This window comes from Mirounga leonina, unplaced genomic scaffold (assembly GCF_011800145.1).
Source record: "Mirounga leonina isolate KUSES-001 unplaced genomic scaffold, KU_Mleo_1.0 Mir_199, whole genome shotgun sequence".
NCBI lineage: Eukaryota > Metazoa > Chordata > Mammalia > Carnivora > Phocidae > Mirounga > Mirounga leonina.
The window spans coordinates 134,398-153,935 of record NW_023270498.1 but is presented as its reverse complement, the minus strand read 5'-3'; the positions used below and the strand labels follow the sequence as shown (position 1 = coordinate 153,935).

The following is a 19,538-nucleotide window of genomic DNA, read 5'->3' as shown; positions in this document are numbered from 1 at the left end:
TCTTGGTGGCCTTGGGTGGTTTCTCCTTGGGCTTCTTGGTGGCCTTGGGTGGCTTCTCCTTGGGTTTCTTGGTGGCCTTGGGTGGCTTCTCCTTGGGTTTCTTGGGTGGCCTGAGGGACCCCTCCAGGGGCTGCTTGGTTGCCTTGGGACCTTTGTCCTTCTTCCCTTTCTTCCCTTTGTCTTTGGCCTTTTCCAAAGGTGCTGTCACAAATGCAGACTAAAGTCAAATCAATGGGGATGTCACTCTATATCTCACGCGGCCACCCCAAGGTGCCCACAACCCGGGAATAGCGGCTCTCACTGGTTCTTGCTGGCCCTGTGTTTCTTGGATTGGGAAACCGAGAGGTGAAGTCACTTGCCCTCTTGGAAGAGTTGGGATTGGAACCCAGGCTTTCTGTTGGCAGCTCTCTGCCACCAACACCACAGCTTGGCCCAGGGAGCAGGCCCTCACCCTCCCACCCGCCAAAACTCAACAGAGGCCCCTCATCATCCTCTTCCCCACGTGTCCGCTCAGCTGATCAGGGAGCGTTATACTGTGCAGGGCACCGAAGGGGCAGAGAGGTGACTGAGCCATCCAGGCGTGGGGGAATGCCCAGTCTAAAGGGGAAGGAGGTCTCATCCCCACCAACTGCCACCCAAAGTCAAGGGCCTGGGCCTGGGGCCTCCCTGAAGCTCCCTGCAGAGCAAGAAAAAGGTCACTCATGTCCGTTTCGGGAAGTAAGGGGTCTGGGGTGGGTTGGCAGCTCTAACCAAGAGCGGGTCCTGGGGCCACATGGGGGGTGGGGGGACAGACAGGCACCGCAGCTGCTCAGCCCTCTCAGAGTCTGGGGGAGGAAGCGGGAGCAGGGCACGGGGCAGTCTGTGGGAGTCCTCCAGGCCCCTGAGCAAGTGCGAGGCAGAATGTGATGGGGGTGATGGCCGGAGGCCTAAACACAGAAAAATTTACAGAATGCACACAGCCAGGAGAAACAGGGCTGCCACAGAGGCATCCAGGAGGCCAGGACAGTAAGCCTGGAACGGGGAGTAGAGGTTGGCGGGGGAGGCCATGTTGGGTCCTAGGATCCGCCTCCCAAGGGGTGGGGAAGGAGCCAGGAAAGATCTAGAAGAGGACACAGGGGAGGAGCTGCTGACCTCAGGAATGATGGATGGTGCTTTGGAGTCTCCTGGGAGAGAGAGATCAACAGGACCCTTGCCCCCCTCCAGAAAGTCACCATAAACAGCTGAGGTTTATTGACAATATTATGTAAGAAGTCCTGGGCCCCGTGCCCTGCGATGCACCACCACAGTGAATCCACGGCCACGGAAAGGGCGCTGCTCACTGCTCCCGGCGGCAGCCCCCTCACCTGCCTCTGTGCTCTTGGAACAGGAGGCCAGGCAGGAGGGTGCTGCGGAGCCCTCCCAAGGAAGGGCTGAGGCTGGGACTCTGGGGGTGGCGTGGGCACAGCCACGGTGTGCCCCATGAGGACACGAGAGCAGCTCACAGGACAGACCTGGGGAGAGGCAGCCAAGTCCCCAGGTGGCTCAATGCTGGTCCTTCTGGGGGGCGGGGGGTGAGGGACGGGAGGGCCCAAACCGCGGATGTGCCTCGGTGCACAGAGGGCCACAAGCCAGGACCGACCTCTGCGTGGCGCAGGGTCCTGCCAGACATCTGGGCTCTCCTGTGCCTCACAGAGCAGACTGGACAGCAGCCAAACCCTTGCCAGGGCCTGCCATTGTCACCTGAGAGGTGGGGCGCCCCGAGGTCCCCCATCGCACGGCGGGCCACCCCCCCAGGCACGCCCCTGGGGATCTTACCCTCTTTGGCTACCCCCGGGCGCGCCCCCGGCTTGCCCCCCGTCTGGGCTTTGCGGGCGCGCAGGGTGGGCTCGGGGGGCGGCGACGCCTCCAGGTCGTCCTCCCGGGTCTCAGGCTCCAACTCCCACAGGAAACCCTCGAGGAACTCCTCGATCTCGTCGTCGGTCAGCACCGTCTGCGGGCGCCCCCCGGGGCACAGCGCCAGGAGCACCAGGAGACAGCCGAGCAGGGGCGCCCCGCGCCCGGCCGCCATGGCCGGGGCTTGCGCGGGGGGCAGGGGCGCGGGGGGCCCCCGGGGTGGCGAGGGGCGGGGACTCTGGGGAGGGGCGGCAGAGGGGTCCCGCGTGGGCGGGGGCGCCGGGGGCGGCGGAGGGCTCCGGGTGGGAGCGGGCGCGAGGATCCGGGGTGGGGCGAGAGGGCTCCGGGCCGGGCAATGGCTCAGGGGAGAGTGGGGGCTCCGGGGTGGCCGGGGGGCCTCTGCGGCGCTGGTGGCGGCTGGGAGCTCCGGCCCCGCGTGGCGCACTCCCGCGCGCACCGCCTCTCCAAAGCTCCAGTGGCGGCCGGGGCGGGGGCGCCAGGGCTTCCGGAGCCGGCTGCCCCCACCCCTGGGGAAGGAGGAGGAGGAGGAGGAGCCGGGCGTGGACGGAGGGGCTGCGGGGGCGGGGCGGGGGGGGCGGCGGCGGCGATCTGTCCCGGCGCCGCGCGCTTGGCACTTTCCGAAGCGGTAACTGGGGCCGGCCGGCGTCCACGGCCTGAGGCCTGCGCCTAGGACGGAGGACCTGCGTGGGGGGGAGGGGGGTCTTGAGGGCGCAGGTCCGAGGGGTCCAATGCCGCCCCCCCCCCCATAATGGGTCTGCAGCACCGCGCTCGAGTCGGCTGGGACCGGGAGGCGAGATGCCACCCAGACCAATGGAGGGGGTTGGGAGCCCTGACGGCAGAGCCCAGCTGCGGCCTCTGGCCTCCGAGACCCTCCCCATCTCAGGGCTCCCGCCAGGCGGTGAACACCCCTGGCCAACCCATCCTTGCCTCTCTCTGGAGGCTTGGGCTGGCAACTCTGTGAACTGTCACTGGCTTTCCTGCAGACGTCCAACTGATTTCCCGGTCTGTGGGCCCTGTGCTGGCTCCCGGTGAGGGACAGCTCTTCGGGAACTCACTCTCTAGTGGCAGGCAGGGGTAAACCTGCCCTCAGGGCAGGCCAGCTGCTCTGTTGGGGCTGGGAGTCCCTATGTAACGCCCCCCTCCCCCAGGTCCTGGCAGACAAGGGCAAGTTCGGAAGGGGGCAGAGACGGAGCAGGGAGGGAGGAGATTCCTTTCCCATTGTATTAAATCTGTGTATAATTCACAGGAATGGGACTCAGCACTCACACAATGATTTCCGTGCAAGGTGAAGAGTTTCTTGCCTGCCCCTACACCTGGATGGGCGAAGCCCACCTCTCTGGCCTCTCCGGCAAATGGTACAGCCTCAGGTCAAGCCAGGTCTGCTCAAGGGAAGATTTGCGGGCAGTGCCTGTGAGCCCAGCTCCATGTGGAAGATATGGGGGCCACAAAGGCAAAGTAGACCAGACACTGCCCCCGAGGACCCAGCTGGGGAGAGACTTTGTGTGCCTTTAACCCAACTGAGCTGTGTGCTGGGATGTGCCCTGTGGACAGTCACTGGACACTGAGGCAGGAGATGCTATTATCTGGGGCTCGTCCCCTCCCCTAGAGTTTCTTCTGTTTCCTGTAGTGGGCACTGTCTCACCTCTGCAGATGCACGGCTTTCCCACCAGCTTAGATCCCAACACGGACAGCCACTTCTCTCGTTCCTCTTACCAGAACCTGGTTTTTTAAAGACTGTTTACAGTAGCTCCAGCCACTGCATGCACCTGGGGGCACATATATTAGGTAGTCAGAGAATCTCAGATTTAATCAATAATATCTGTATGGGTGCCAGCATAGATCAGAGAATCCAGAATAGATTAGTAATGTCTGCCACGGGTGCTGGCATAGAGAGCTAGGATACGTGTGTTTCCATAGGCTCCTTGAAGGGTAAATGTCAGCTGGTCCCAAATGGGCCTCACACCTGAGGCTGGAGCTCCCAGAGCAGAAGGAATGAGGAAGCGAGAAAGAGCACAGCTGGATTCCATGGGTCAAGTTGAGCAGCAGTCAGCCCTGAGCCAAGGTTGTCTGTGAGGGTTTGGCCCCGTGAAGTAGCTGGGAAAACACAGGAGCCCCTGGGAAGGTCCACAGGCAGTTTGGACCTTGGACTAAAGGGAAAGAGAAGGAGCAGGTCAGGAAGCCCCTGGGCCTCTTCACAAAGCCACGGCCAGCCCGAGGGACACTGTCGGGGCTGCTGGCTCAGCCCCCGGCCTGGGAACAGGACCCAGGGAGGCTCTGTACCCCTTCTGTTCAAGGCCCTTCCTTTGTTTCTCACCGGCTCACCCTTGTCCATGCTTAAAAAGGCAGTGGGACTGTGTTGGGAGCTGGTCCCGAGGGTCCCACCCCAGCTCTGGCCTCCCGGCCATCTGAGGGCAGCAAGTGACCCCCCTGCTCCCCAGCCTCAGCTGCAGATAGAGCATGTGCTGTGCCCGGCACGGTGTCAGCAGTGAGAACATGCCAGCGCCCAGCCCTTGCCGTCTCCCCCCCAGAGACCACGGCCGCCCACCTGAGCTCTCAGAGCACCACCCACCCCTTGCCCCCAGCCAGGCCTCCTGCTCCCTGCACTGTACTCGCCCTGTCATGTGTCCCCAGGCTGGTCCTGGCCATAGAGATGAAGCAAGCTCTTACCCATAAATGTCCTCTGTGAGCCTCTGAATCATCATTCTTGAAACTCTGTCTTGGAATTTGCTCTGTGGCCCCCAGTTGAGTGTGTCAAGCAGGGAGGCTCAAGGCTGGGGGGATGCGGGGGTGCTGTGGAACGTCACTTCCCTGGGAACGCTCCTGAGTTCAGCTGGCTCACACATGGATCAGATTTGGGCCCAACATCCTCTGCCAGGGAAAATAGAAACCGTAAAAAAAAATTAGAAAGGAATAGAAAGAAACTTTTCCTCAGCCACAGTGAGTCACCAATGGGAACATGAGCAAAAGCCTCACAGGGAGCTGGGCAGGGGGTGGGGGCGGGGAGCTGGGGGCTCTCTGCCCCCAAGTGTCCGAGCAGGTGGAGAGCAGGGTGACTGCTGTCCAGGCCGGGCCAGGAACCCCTGCTCCGTGGGTGGGGCTGGGACCCCACTTCACTTTCAGACGTGCACCCTGGAAAGTCCTAGAGCTGGGCCCAGGTTCTGCCTGGGGGCAGGGAGGCAGCCACAGGGCCTGTTAGGGGATCCCTGTCTGCTGAGGAGCACGGCAACTAACCAGACTCCCCAAGGGCAGCCCAAAGCAGGTCCAGGGGAGTGGGAGGCTCGCGGCCTCCTGTGGCTGCCATTCACCCTTTCAGGGCCCAGTGCCTCCTGCTGGGCGGGAGGGGGGTGTCGGTGTGCATGTCCAAGGGCTCTTGGGAGCTAGTGGGGGTCTGCTGGACCCCCTGGCCTCTGCAGCCCCACCTCCAACTTCCTGAGAGAAGCCAGGGCCTTCCCCTCGCTCCCTGGAAGGATCGGCCCAACGGGCCACAGCAGGACCGGGCTTGCCAGGGAGAGGGAGACTGATCTCTCAGCCTGGTAGGCCCACTCTAGGTGCCTCCAGAGAGAGGAAAGAGAGTTCCCGGGAGAACCTGTGGGCCGATGGTCAGTCCTCGGGAGAGAGAGCTGGAGGGGCTCTCCCCACCCACGGTCAGGAGCGGGGACCCTCAGAGGTTAGCAGCAGCCCCATCTTGGAGGAATGGGCCAGGGCAGAGCCCTGCAGGCCGCCGTGGAGGGCCAGGGGACATGCAGGCAAAGCTGCCAGGTGGGGGGCACCAAGGCCACGTTGCCCATTTCAGTAATGCCCCCGCCCCCAGCAGGGGGCGGTGGGGGAGCCAGGAGCTCCCACATCGGAAGGGGTGAGGAGGTGAAGAATGGGAAGGAATAGAACCCACCCTCTTTCCAGTCTGCTGGGGCCCATCCCACAGGGACGCGGAGGGAAGATGCTGTGGGTAGGGCAAGGAATGGAGGCTTTGTTTTAGCTCCGGCTGGCCTTCAGAGGAGGCAGCTCTACTCCTTGCGGTGAGGAGACCCCAGGATGGGCCTGGGGCAGGAGGGAGAGGAGATTTACCCCCTCCTCCCACCATCGCAGAAGTCAGTCTTAGAACTGTGACCTCGAATAATTCCGTCGACTTAGTCTGTAAGAGGAGGGTGGCTCAGGACCCCTGGGGCCCCTGCCCCAAGGGAAACAGCCTGAGGAGCAGGGTTAGTATCTGCAGCCTGGTTTGGGCCTTGGGAAGTGTGAGGGTCACCCCCCCACCCCCCACCCCCACCTTGGCCCTGTTCCCTCCACCCACCAGACCTCAGGGTTCCTGCTTTCCAAATGTGGTCACCGGAAGCACTGGAGAATGCTGGTGGGGGGCCATGGGGTGGGGGTTGGGAGGCCTGGGGGGGAGGCAGGGAGGAGGCCCTCTACTGGCCCTTCTGGGGAAGAGCTGAGCTCTGGGCCAAAAGATGTCCCCAGGCCACCCCAGCAGGAGACCGCATCCCCCCATGTGGTTGCGACTGCAACGTCCACAGTCTCATTGCCTCCACCTCCTGGTCTCCAGCCCACAGCGCCCCCACCCTGGTGCCTGCCCCCGCACCTTTGGGCCCCCAGGCAATTTGTGCCTGCCTCTGTGGCCGTGGCTCCGGACTGGCTCACTGGCTCCTGGAGCTGTCAACCAGCTGCCAGCCTAAGCATGGCCCAGAGAGCCAGCAGGCCTGGAGGCAGCCTTCCTCTGGAGACCGTCAGGCTGGAGGGCACCGGCAGTCAGTGACTGGACCATCCGCGGACAGAGGGCAAGGGGAGGGCAACGACCGTAGGGAGACAGAGTCCTGGCCTGTGGGGGAAAAGGCAGGGGGGATCTCAGTGGGGGAGACTCGAGCCGCCCCAGGCCTGGGCTCCCCCCGGTCAGGTACCCAAGTCTCTGGACCTGGACGTGGATGGCAGACGGGGAAGTGATTCATACTTGTCCAGCAGGCCACATCTCTCCCCATTCTTTTTTTTTTTTTTTTTTTTAAGATTTCATTTATTTATTTGACAGAGAGAGGTAGAGGCACAGCGAGAGAGGGAACACAAGCAGGGGGAGTAGGAAAGAGAGAAGCAGGCTTCCCACCGAGCAGGGAGCCGGATGCGGGACTTGATCCCAGGACCCAGGGATCATGACCGGAGCTGAAGGCAGTCGCCTAACCGACTGAGCCACCCAGGCGCCCCCCATCTCTCCCCATTCTCAAGCGAGAAAGCAGCCGCTCCGGGAGAAGTGATGTGTTCAGGTCACAGCGTGTCACCGACGGGGAAGGGCCAGGCAGGGACTCCGGAGCCAGACTGAATGTTCTTTCCATCTGGGCTCCACAGCCTCCGGCCCCGGGCCAGGGGGCCGTAGTGACACCAGCCCCTCCTGCTGAGGCCCTAGTGTCACCAGGGGACATCCTGCTCTCGGCCTGGGCAGAGGGGGGGACATTGACCCCCCAACAGCACCGCATACCCACGGTCTGGCTGGGGTAGCCACCGGGCCCGGGAACAGGGACAGGCAGGAATGGCAGAGCCGGGAGGCCCCGAGGACACCCTCCTAGGCTCCTGGGGCCTCAGGGGAGGCAGCTCACATACCAAGGCTGGGCCGTGAGGGGAGCGAAGCCTCAGTACTGAGATGGCCCAGTGGGGCCTTCGGAAGGGCCTTCCTCCACGGCCTGGCCAGCCAGCCCACGTGTGGGGATGCTCTCACTGGAAGGCCTGGAAAGCCCAGGCTCTGGACGGCAGGCCTGGGATCATGTCCCAGCTCCTCTCCGTCTCCTGGAGTCCTGGGTCTGTCTCCAGGGAGCAAGGGAGAGAAGACCCCGGGCCCATCCCACCCTTCTGCTCCTCCCTCTTGGGATCGGCCCCTAGAAATGCCCCCTTGCCCACAGTCTGGATGTTAACAGGGGGGTCAGGCTGCTCGGGGGCCTCAGGTCTCCCAGACAGTGTCTAGTCATCCACACAACTGGCAGAACAATTTCCTTGGGTTTCTGACATGTGATTTTCCACAGTCCGGTGTCCCCGCCCAGCTCACCAGGCCTGCTCTGCTGAGTGAGCAGAGTTCCGCCGGATTCCTTCCACTCACCACAGGACCCAGCCCCTCGGGGAGACGGGGGTCACCGCAGCCACAGGGGTGCTGCCGGCTGGCGGGGGGCAGGCTTCCAGTGCCCTGGGAGAGTCTGTGTCTGTGGACGGACAACGGCCAGCCAGTGGCGCGTCCCAGGGGAAGGGTTCCAGACAGCGTCTGCCGGGAAACAGAATGTGGATCCTGGTGCCCATCCTCGCCCAGATGAACTCCCAATGGGTTGAAGATACAGCTGTTAAAAGAGGAGCCATCCTGGTCTTCAAGGGAAACAGGGGTCTGAGTTTGGGTTCCTCTTGGGAGAAGGTTCTCAGCAGGAACTGCAGAAGAAGTATCAAGAACTCCGGCTGGATAAAAGTTTTAGCTTTCTTTTCAAAACATATTGAAGTTTAAATGAAAGGGCAAATGAAACGCTGGGGAAGGACCTACACCCCCAAACAGAGAGAGCATTTTAGGGGTGCACTGTGACCCCAGAGCGGCTCTCTGAGCCTCTGTTTCTCCCCTCCAACAAGAGGTCCCAAGGGCACAAGGACTGCCTCCGATAAATCTAGAAAGGTGTGCCTAAAAAACAGTGTCTTTGATAAAAGGAAGCTGTTCGATAAAATTCTTTACATTTCTTTTTTTAAGATTTTATTTATTTATTCATGAGAGACAGAGAGAGGGAGAGGCAGAGGCAGAGGGAGAAGCAGGCTCCCCGCAGAGTAGGGAGCCCAATGCGGGGCTCGATCCCAGGACCCTGGGATCATGACCTGAGCCAAAGGCAGACGCTTAACTGACTGAGCCACCCAGGCGTCCCAAATTCTTTACATTTTTAAACCAATCTTTGTTCCCGTTTTTTAAAGCGAGTGATGACACAGAATCCGGCAAGTCACACAAGTACAAGCCTAAGTGGCCAGTAAATACTTACCAACTGTTGACCTCATTAAAAATCAGGAAAATGCCAATTAAAATATGCTCGGTCCTCCTTTTCCTATGTAAGATGCTCCAGGATTGAATGTCTCCTGGCGCAGGCGGTGCTGGGGAGCGACTGACCACCGTCACTCAGGGTCACTTGGCTGCAAAGAACAGGACGGAAAAAAAAAAAAAAAGAACAGGACCTTGCTGTGCTTGCTCACTGTGTGTGTCCGACTGGGCTGGGGACGCCCTGGTGCTGGTAAAACGTTACTTCTGGGTGTGTCCGTGTGGCGTTTCCAGAACAGGTTTGCTGAGCCGCACCCGTGTGCTGGAAAAAGCTGACAGTCCTCCCCAGCGAGCCAAACGTGCATGAGAGCGAGATGAATCTCTGTCTCCCTTCCCCCCTTTCCCACTCTCTACATCTATGTATCTGCATATGTATTATATACATACTCTTCTGTTTATAGTGATACACATACATATACCTTGTGGGTTCCGTTGCTCTGGAGAACCCTGGCCAGTACCTCCTCCACAGCAGCCGAGCCTGGACGGGCCATCCCACGGACACCTGGTGGGACAGGGCCTCTGCTCTCCTCTGCAGCCCAGCCTTCCCTGTCCCCCCCAGGCCCCGCCACACCCCGGAACTTCAGCTCACTACAGGTCCCAGGGAAGGCTGGGACCGGGTGACTGGACGCCAGCCTACCCCTCGTTCCCGTCCGCCTCAGCCAGAGGGCTGGCTGCATGCACACCACACGGGGCTGCACCGGGCCACCTCCCCGGGGGCCACGAGAGGACCTGAGGGCTGAGCAGGCCCCAGCTCGTCTTCTCAGGAACCTGGATGCCAGCCTTACAAAGATCATGTGCCCCGGCACCCCCACCTATGACACTCTCGCGCCCTGAGGTGGGCTGTGGCCACATGGAGGTGCCCTGTGGCCCTGGGGGTGACAAGCCTGCTTGCACAGCCCATCCACAGGGAATCTGGGGAGCAAGATACTGCGTTAGTCACTGAGAAATCCCCCCCGGGCCCACCCAGACTAATATGTGTCCTGTCTTGGGGACGCATTTGCTGTTCCTTCTGCTGACATCACTACTTTCTGTCCTTTACCCAAAGAGCCCCTCTCACTGAGGCTCCCCACACTGCCCTGCATAGAACTTCAGCCCTCCCCCGTGTGCCCCAAAACAGCCCACCCACGCCCCCAGTTGCTAGCTGACATATTGACCCATGGGGCCATCCTGAGGGTATTAAGTGGCCTGCCTGTGCAGATGCCCTTCGCCCTCATCCTGTGACTTTGTAGGCCCCTCCCCCCTTGACTATAGGCTTGGCCACGTGGCTGCTCTGGCCAGTGGGACAGGAACAGACCTGGCTCAAGGAGAGGCTTGAAGAAGCGCTTGCAGCATCCTGCTCCCTGTCCCCCCAACCTTCCAGAACTATGAGGGCAAACCGGGGCTGGCCCGCTGGAGAACAGACCACAGGGGCAGGCTGAGGCCCTGGGGGGACCGACATCCTGCCAGGGGGACCATGAGGGCGACCAGGGAGGCCAGCCAAGCCGGGCTCAGACAGGCAGAACAGCCTGGAGAGTTGGCAGGCATGTGAGCTAATAAATGTGATTGCTTCCATCTGCTGAGCTAGGTGGTTGGTCACTCAGCAGGGTCTGACACTTACTCGTGCATTTACTACCTTTCTCCACCGCCGTGATGTTTACTACTGCATCCCGCCTGTTTAGAGGACAGCCCGGCACACAAGGCCCTGAGTAAACATCTGTTAAGTGTCTGAACATGGGACAGATACCTTCATAGGGTCCCGTGAGCCAGAGAGTAGCGTCGGCTGGAACCGTGTGACGACAGGAGTGTGGTCAGTGCTGGAGCTCACGAGGAGCTCATAGTCCTGTGTACAAACACTGTCCCCAAAGAAGGGGAGTCAGACTCAGCGTCTAGAACCCCAAAGACGTGGAAGTCTGGGGGGACCACCACCCCATGTGTGTCCAAGGCCAGCCCTCAGGGACTCCTGTGGGATTGTGTAAGCCAAGCCAGGCCAACCCCAGGCTGCACGGGCTCACCATGGGCACAGGGGCATCTCCTGGTAAGAAGTGCTTGCCAAGGGCAGCCAAAGTCAAGTTGTATGCATTTTGTGCCAGGATGACTTGCTCAGTCAAAAGCATTCATAGACTGGCTCTATGAGCGGGCACTGTCATCCTGAGCCCACGCAGGAGGGACCCCCACTGCCGGGAGCCTTCCCTCCAGCAGAGGAGACAGATGCCATTGCCCAGCAGGCTGAGGGGCGAGCAGGAGGACCAGCCAGGGCTTTGTTACCAGCATAGGGCTCCTGGAGGGAGGAGTGAGTGCGCTGGGCCAGGCAAGTCCCTGCAGGGAAGGGATGGTGTCCTGGAGAGGGGCATGCACCTGCCAAGGTCCAGAAAACCCTGCTGGAGGGGAGCAGCTGAAAGGATTGTGGAAGGACGGGGACAGTGTGGACAGGGGTTAGGGGCAATGTGAGGCCTGTGTGGGTCTGCAGGAAGCCGACTCGAACTGGGGTTCTATCCCGTGGGCAGAGGGACTTCCTGCAGCTGAGTGGAGTCACAGAGACTAGAAGGACTGCGGGGTGCAAGGATGCCAGGCTGGGGACGATACTGGGGCAGCGCCTGCAAAACCTGGGCTCAGCAGATGGTGGGGGAGGGGCCAGCGAGGCCACTGGTTGTAACGGGTGGGTGGGGGTCTGGGGGGCCCACAGGAGGAGAATTTCCGGAGGAGGGGATGGGTAAAACAGGGTGGGGCATGCCCCGCAGACTGCTGGTCACACATTCCTGAACCCAGGGGCATGAACCGGGCAGTGTCGATTTGGGGGTGACTGATGGGTGAGAGGAAGGTCAGACTCCCCCAGGGGGGTGTGGGGAGAAGTGCCTCTACCCCATTCAGGTATGATGTAAGGTTCAGAGGTGAGGCAGCAATGGCCACTTGGCCCTATCCCCCCCCCTTGAGATGCCACTTCCCCAAATGAGTGTTCGTGGGGCTGGCAGGGCCCCCAGTGCCTGTGGCCGGGCTGGACGTCAGGGGTCCCGCCAACCATGCGCTGGGTCTGCAATCCTGCCAGCTGGGGGTCATCAGAAACAGGGGTGGTGCCCCTGCCTGCCCACTCCCACCTTACCCCTGCACCCCAGCGGGCTCAGTGCCCCCACCTGCCAAACCCCTCAGGGCTGCTGTCTGTGGGTCTGTTGAACACTCTGTTTATTGTGCAAGCTCATTGTAGAAAAATCAGAAAATAGGCAAAATAACAATGTGATTATGGTTAAGTTGTATCGAATGCATCCCACCTCCCAGAGAGAACAAGTAACAGTTTTTACATCATCATCCCCTGCTTCTAGGAAGCACATAGGCTGGGAGGTCTGTGATGGAGCCAGGCTCCCTGGGTCCCATCCCTGAAATAATAGAAAATACATACATCAGTCTCCGTCCCCATTCCTGACACGGAGCTCCTGAAACCCTTGGAATTTCCCAAGCAACAAGAGCACCTGGAGCATCTCTTGTTCTAACACACAGTCCTTGATCCCATCCCAGAACAGAGTTCCTAAATCTCTCGGAATTTCCTGGGTGAAGGGAGTGTCTTTCGCTCTAACGAGGTGACTCTGGGTGGGTTCCAGGATGGTTTCAGGAGGGGTGGTGGTCACCAGAAAGATCAAGCCATGATTAGGAGCCTGGAGCATTCCACCTCACCCCCATCCTCCTGGGAAGGGAGAGGGGCTTGGAGATTGGCTTGATGATGGATGCTGCCTCCCATGAGGAAGCCTCTATAAAATCCCTACAGTACATGGTTTGAAGAGCTTCCCGCGGTGGTCTCCAGCTCCGTGGGGCCAGAATCGACTGGGTCAGTACCCTTCTGGACCCTGCCCTGTGTGTCTCTTCATCTAGCCTTCATTCCTGTCCCTTACCATCCTCTGTGACAAGTAATCTAGTAGGTAAACTGTTTTCCTGAGTCCTGTGAGCCGGGCTAATACATGATCAGAGGGGATCCCCAATCTCCAGCCAGCCAGTCAGAGCACAGAAGCTCCTAGACTCGAGGTTGCCATCTGGAGTGGGGTGGTGGCTGAGCCCTTACCTGTAGGAACTGTAGGACAGCCAGCCAGTGTTGGAGAATTGTCCAGGGTGGGTGTCAGAAGTCGCGTGAGAGTCAAGGAGACCCAGGAGTGTTTTTCCAGGACAAGACCCCAACACTGCAGTTCACTAGCCATGCAAACGGCAGGCAACTTATTTGAGCTCTCTGTGTCTCCGTCTCCTCCCCGGCAACAGGGGAGGGAGCATGGAGGTCATCCAGTGACGGGAACGTGCTGGGCATCGATGAGCTGACACATGTGAAGAGCTTAGGACAGCACCCGGCAGAGAGCGCTGATCTCATTATGTGTGCGTGCACATGCTTAAAAAATGTTTTATTATTAAAGCCTCAAACATATGCACCAGTGAAGACTTCCTGCCCATCACCAGCACCTAAGTTATCAGTTCACGGCCTGTCTTGTTTCTTCTTTGTCCCACCCTTCCCTCTACTCGGCATCATTGGAAGCAAATCCCAGACATCATATGACTTCACCAGGAGACAGTTTGTTGTGCATTTCTAAAAGAAAGGACGGCCTCCGCCTCTCTCTCCTTAACATAACCTACGATCAGTCTTGACCACAATTCCCGTAGCATTCAGAGCTACCATCAATCGGCGTGCACACGTCTCCAGCTGCCCCATGCATTCTACTTTCTGCAGCGGGTTTGTTTGAATTGGGATCCAAATGAGGCCACTGTGCTGTGATCAATAGCTCTGATCCTTGTATGTGTCAGTGGCCCTGCGGGAAGACATCTGATCACTCCCCGTTACTAATCAGGACACAGGCGGGTTATGCACTCTGAAGAGGGTGGGGGAGGAAGGGCGTCTGCAGGAGGTGAGGGCAGGCCCAACCCCACTCCCCACCAGAGGGGCCGTGGGGTCCGGCGCCCAGCCCCCCTCACACCCTCAATCCTCACCCCAGGTTTCTAGGACACCACCTTGCCAGGTCTCCCCAGGCCCTGGGGACAGTCCCCCTCCTCCATTATGGAGGAGCCCTGTGTCTGCACATGGCCTGCATCTGTCCTCCCTCTGAGGGGACCTCCTAGCTCCCTTACCGTAGCTGCAGATGCGCCCAGGCCGCCCAGGCCGAGGTGCTGGCCCAATTCTGTCCTCCTCCTTCGGTTTCCATGGGATTCCAAGGACCAGTCTGAAGCCCCACTCCCGAGCTCCTTAGGACTCGGCTACCCAGCCTTTCTGCACCTGGAGCGGGTCCTCCCTCCTCTCTGACAGCCAGACCCAACCCGCTGAGGGCTCTTGTCAGCTCTACTCACACACCTCGCCCCTGTCTGGCGCCTTCCAGCTGGCCTCTCAGAAGGGTCTCCTGGCCTTCACCCTTGCCCCGAGCTGCTCTCTGGACAGCATCAGGGGCTTGTGGAAGCTAAGCAGGGTCATGTCCGGCCCCCCGCTCAAAGCCTCTCCTCTGACTCTGGGTAAGTCAAAGACCTTCATGCGGCCAGAGGGCCTCACTTTCTGACCCTCCCCTGCTCACTCTGTGCTGGCCACACAGGTCCTTGCTTTTCCCGGCCCCGCGAGACCCCTCACCTGGAGCTCCGCGAGGTCACTGCTCAGACATCCTCCATTCAGTGAGCCGTCGTGGGCCCTCCTCACCTAGGATTGCAGCCCCCTCCCCTACTCCGGCCACACACACACACACACAGCCTCCCTCTGCCTCTCCACCTCGGGTTCGGTCTGCGGCACTCAGTGCTCCTCACCATTGTTCCAGCTACCTGATGCTGTGTAACGAGCGGCCCCGGAGCTGAGCGGCTTATAGCAGCAGTGATAATTCTCCATGTCGCATCAGCTAGAGTCCCGTGTGCGAGGGTGGTCAGCAGCAAGCTGGAGGCACACTCCGTCCTCTGGTCCCCTGGCCTCTCGTCGCTCCAGGGCCAGCCCACCAGCCCACGCTCCTTTCCATGGCAGCTGTCTTCCAAGCAGGAAGACACGGAAGCCGCAAGCCGTCTTCAGACGAAACCCAGAGGTCCCACAGTGTCACTCCTGCTGCGTTCTGTTGGTCAGAGCAAGTCCCAGGCCAGCCCTGAATCAGAGGGGACTAGACCCTGCCTCCTGCCAGGGAGAGAGCATCCAGGCCACGCTGGGAAAGGGCGAGCAGGTGGGAGGGCTCCATGCAGCCATGCTGCCGATCCCCACCACACCATCTGGCATCTGGCACAGTACCTGCCGTCACTTCATCATTGTCCCTCTTGTTTCCACTAAAATGCAACGAAGGCAGAGATTTCTGTGTGTCTAGTACCCTGCGCCCTCCGTGCTCAGACCAGAGCGTGGCGCACAGCATGATTTTGCTGAGACGGTGCCTCAGAAGTCAAAGGCCAGTGCTCAGTCATAGCTGTGCCTCTGTGACCTTGGAAACAGCACCTCAGCTCCAAGCCTCAGTTTCTCCATCTGTAAGATGGGAACATGACAGCAGGACCAATTCCACACCACTGAGAACAGAAATGCAATGTAAAAAATAAGTAGCACAGCTCTCGGCCTCCAGGAGCTTCCGTAAACGTCAGCAGTGTACCGATGAGGACACCAGGGCTGTGGCACCGAGACTCCACTCCTTTCTAACCGCACGGGGCCCTGACCTGGACGCCCCCCTGGGCTGCAGCTCCACTGCCAGTCTTCTTCTGGGGAAGGGTGGACTCTGACCTTGACCTGCCCCACACCCTGGGCAACCTGCTGCCTCCCTGTCTGACTTCTCAAGACCCTCCACCCTGTGGGCCGCAATCCAGGGCAACCTTGGCCATTCTGCCAAACTTACAGCAGCCCAGGGCTGTCCCTGAAGCCAATGAACTGGAACTCCCCGTCATCATATCTGTGTTTTATTTCAAGGATAACAGTAGTAAATGGGAAAATACCTAAATAAAGGAAGCTGGGTGGCGGGGCTGTGGCCCCGGACGAGGGAAGCGTCTGTCCCTCCTGAGGGGGTCACAGCCTCCGGCAAGGTCCCGTCCAGGTGAGGGCAGGGTGGGCTCTTCCTGTCGGGTCAGCGATGGACCCCTGGGAGGGCTGCGAGCGCCCCCTGCCGGAGCTTCCAACCCCGGTACTGATGTGCAGTCTCGTTCGTTCAAGAACATAGTGGGGATTCTGTCGTGATACAAAGGGGATAAATTGTGGTGGGAAGAGTGGACAATTTTGCCAATTCGGGATGGAGTTTGGGTCAGCGAACATCCCTCTTCTCATAGGCCTTGGGACCCCTTAGGTCCCCCCTACTGGCAACCACACAGGGGTTGGCCAAATGGACCCAAAGAGCTCAGGTGAATGACATGCCTCTATCCTTCGCTCTCAGGCCAAGCTCCGTGGCGAGGGGGGTCAGGGGCTGTCCTTCACCCCCTGGCCCCGACTCTGCACTCCAGATCCTGACACACACACACACCCGGGGCCTCTTTTTTATACAGAGCCTGTTTGTATAAACACCCAGGGTGCTGGATTTAGGAAGTGAGCTTTGAGATGTAATTGGGTCATGAGGGTGGAGCCCTCCCGGAGGGGAGCAGGGCCCTTGTGAAAGAGGTGCCATGTCTCACCCTTGCATCCCGTGGGGACACAGCGAGCCATGTGCAACTCTCCCCAACACGGAATCTGCAGTTCCAGCCTCCTGAACTGTGAGAAGTAAATCTCTGCGGTTTGGCCACCAGCACCAGTATTTATTGTAGCTGCCCATATGGGCCAAGACACCATCCAATCAGCAGCCCACCTCCTCCTCAAAAGGCAGTATGGTTTCCCAATAGTAAAGCATGTCTGTGTTATATCACCTTCCAGGCCCTTGGCAAGCTGCAGCCCCTAACATTAGCACATCTATTCTTGTCAGAAACGAAATCCTGTGGGTCTGATAGATCTTTGCAGATCAGGGAAGGCTGGCCACAGAGCCCATTAGCAGAGTCCAGAGCTGAGCCCAGGTCAGAGCTGCACAGTAGGGTGGCAGGGTGAATGGTGGTGCCCCAACTCATGTCCACCTGGAACCTCAGAATGTGACCTTATTTGGAATAAGGGTCTTTGCAGATGTCATCAAGATAGGAAATTTCAAGGGGCGCCCGGGTGGCTCAGTGGGTTAAGCGTCTGCCTTTCGCTCAGGTCCTGATCTCAGGGTCCTGGGATCAAGTCCCGCATTGGGCTCCCTGCCCTGCGCAGTCTGCTTCTCCCTCTGCCTCTGCTGTTCCCCCTGCTCATGGTCTCTTGCTCATTCTCTCCTTCTCTCTCTCAAATAAACAAATAAAATCTTAAAAAAAATAAAAAGATAAGAAATTTCAAGATGAGGTCATCCTGGATTAGGGTGGCCCTTAAACCCAATGAATGGGGCCTTCGTAAGAAAAGAGGAAGGGACAGGGCGAGGCAGCCACCAGCCTAGGCCTGCCAGGAGCCCCCCTGGAAGCTGGAAGAAGCAGGAAGAGTCCTCCCTGGAGCCTCCAGAGGAACCATGGCCTTGCTCACCCGTTGATCTTAGAACTCTGGCCTCCAGAACCGGGAGAGAATAAATTCCTGTCGTGTTAAGCCGCTCGGTTTGTTGGGGACCTGAAAATGCCAGGTGCTACGGGCTGAATCGTGTCTCCTGCCATCCTTCAAATTCATACGTTGCAACCCTAACCCCCAGTGTGACTGTATTTGGAGATAGGGCTTTTAAGAAGTAATACGGTTAAGCGGGGTCATAAGGGTAGGGTCCTGATTCAATGGGATTAGCGGCAGGTGGTGAGGCAGAGATCTCTCTCTCGCTGTCTCTCTCCACAGATCACCAACCAGCCCCGGGAGCCAGGAGAGGAGGCCTCGGAACGAAGTCTACCTGCCTGCACCTTGACGATGGCCTTCTGGCCTCCAGACTGTGAGAAATGTCTGTCACTCAAGCTTCCAGTGTGGTATTTTGTGATGGCCTGAGCTGACTGACGCAGCAGGTACCCACACCCACAGTGGCCTGGAGGGAAAGCTCAGGGAGGCCCAGGGCCAGCGGCCAGAGCCACGGGGCCAGCAGCATCAGCAGCCTGACCACGTGCCCTCCGGAATGTTGTCGGCAAGCAGCCCGAAAAGACAGAAACCCAGAGCAGGGGTAGACCCCAGAGCCAGGGCGGAGTCCTGGCCCCACAGGCCAAGGGCAGGGGCAAAGAGCACCAAAGGGAACTTTTGAGAAGGTGGTCCTCAGGGAGGTTTTGTGCAGGTCACGAGGACTGCAAGATCACCCCCAAGGACCTCTCTGAGCTGGAAATGGAAACAGGAAATAGCTAGATGGCGTTCATCTTGGAAAAATGCAAACTCACATATCTGGGCAAGGCTAATCCACACCACAGTGTGAGAAAGCTCCAGCGCAGAGCAGGGGGGAGGCATGCAGCCCCCAGGGCAGTTGCAAGGACCCAGGCAAGAGGCCATCGGTGTAGCCTCTCCGACTCTTTGCGGGGTGGTCTCAGCATGGGGACTGGGGTGTCTGGGAACCCCAAAGCAGGTTTAGTGGAAGAAGAGGCCTAAGGCTTCTACTTCCCAGTGGGCCAGACGGTGACCTAATGGTCTAGGGAGTGACGGAGAGAGCACCCGCCCAGCAGTGCTGTGGCCTTGCCCCCTGGTGCCCAGGCCTCCACTCAGTGGGCATGGGGCTCCGACTCCCCCTCACAGAACCTCCCTGGGCCTGCAGAAAGCCCCATGTTCCTCAGTTTTGCAAGCCACCCAGCATTTCAAGCATGCTGATGTGATGGGTCATTAGAAGTTGCCTCTGCCTCTGGGAGAGTCCCCAGCTGCCCTGGCCAGAGACAGAGGACATTAAGAGGGAAGCAAACGAGGCCTGGCTGAGGCACCTGCCTCCCTCAGCCCTGCGCCCACCAGCTGTGACAGGAGGCCTCCAGGAAGAGAAGATCAAGGACAGGGGTGGGAACAGGGTTACACCTGGCCTGCTGCACCTGTTTATCTGAGCCTGGGCTAAACCAGCTGCAGCAGAAGGAATGCAACACGTAGTGCCTGAAAAGGAGAGGAATACTCCATACTGTCAAGATGTCCACTTTCCCAAACTGATCTAGACAATCAAAACAATCCCAGTGTTGGAAAGGAATGGCTGGGTGTGATTTTTGTTTTCATTTTGTTGGATATGGTTACCAAATCGGCTTCCAAAAAGTCCTTCCTACAGATTGCTGACTCCCTCACACCTGACAGGTGCGCAGGTCAGGCGATCTGGTTCAAGTTTACAGTAGGATTCTTCTGTGAAATTCCTACCAGTGTTCTTGCCAATTTTTCATTAGATCATTGACTTTTTCTTATCTGTGGACAGTTTCACAATTACAGGAATTAGACAATTTCAAAATACATCACACACACTTCCCCCCCCGTCTGCCTTTTAATTCTTGTCGCATTTTCAATTTGAATATGGATCAAGTTTACTATTCTTTTTCTTCCCCTTCTCCAGGTTTATCGTGATAGACATTCGTCGACTTTCCAGGACCCTTTTTGTTTGCTTTTTAGATTTGGATGTTTTATGCATCTGGATTTCATTTTGGCCTTAAGGAGGGACCGAGAAAGCCACTTTCTATTTTTCCAAATGGCCGGCCAATGGTACCAACGCCGCTGGACGGAACACCTTCCGGGCTTTGAAGCCCCTCGACCAGCACGTTCCAGCCTCACGCGTCCGCCCCC

The 19,538-nt window shown here is 58.9% G+C and overlaps 1 protein-coding gene and 1 long non-coding RNA gene across 2 annotated transcripts in view; both read right to left on the bottom strand.

Moving 5' to 3' along the window:
• The window catches only part of AEBP1 (AE binding protein 1), a 9,577-nt gene extending 7,530 nt beyond the window's left edge, over window positions 1-2,047 (bottom strand). The window contains exons 1-2 of the mRNA XM_035026423.1: window positions 1,795-2,047; window positions 1-201 (exon numbers count right to left, since the gene is read on the bottom strand). The exon at window positions 1-201 is cut by the window's left edge and continues 153 nt beyond it. Of these exons, the coding sequence (XP_034882314.1) occupies window positions 1-201; window positions 1,795-2,047 (454 nt within the window). The remainder of the gene's footprint in view (window positions 202-1,794) is intronic.
• Window positions 2,048-2,422: 375 nt separating this feature from the next.
• Window positions 2,423-4,744, bottom strand: LOC118024576. Its single transcript, XR_004683136.1, has 3 exons — window positions 4,561-4,744; window positions 3,536-3,659; window positions 2,423-2,573 (listed from the first exon to the last, which is right to left on the bottom strand). It is a non-coding gene; the product is annotated as an uncharacterized LOC118024576 (long non-coding RNA).
• Between the last annotated feature and the right edge of the window lie 14,794 nt (window positions 4,745-19,538).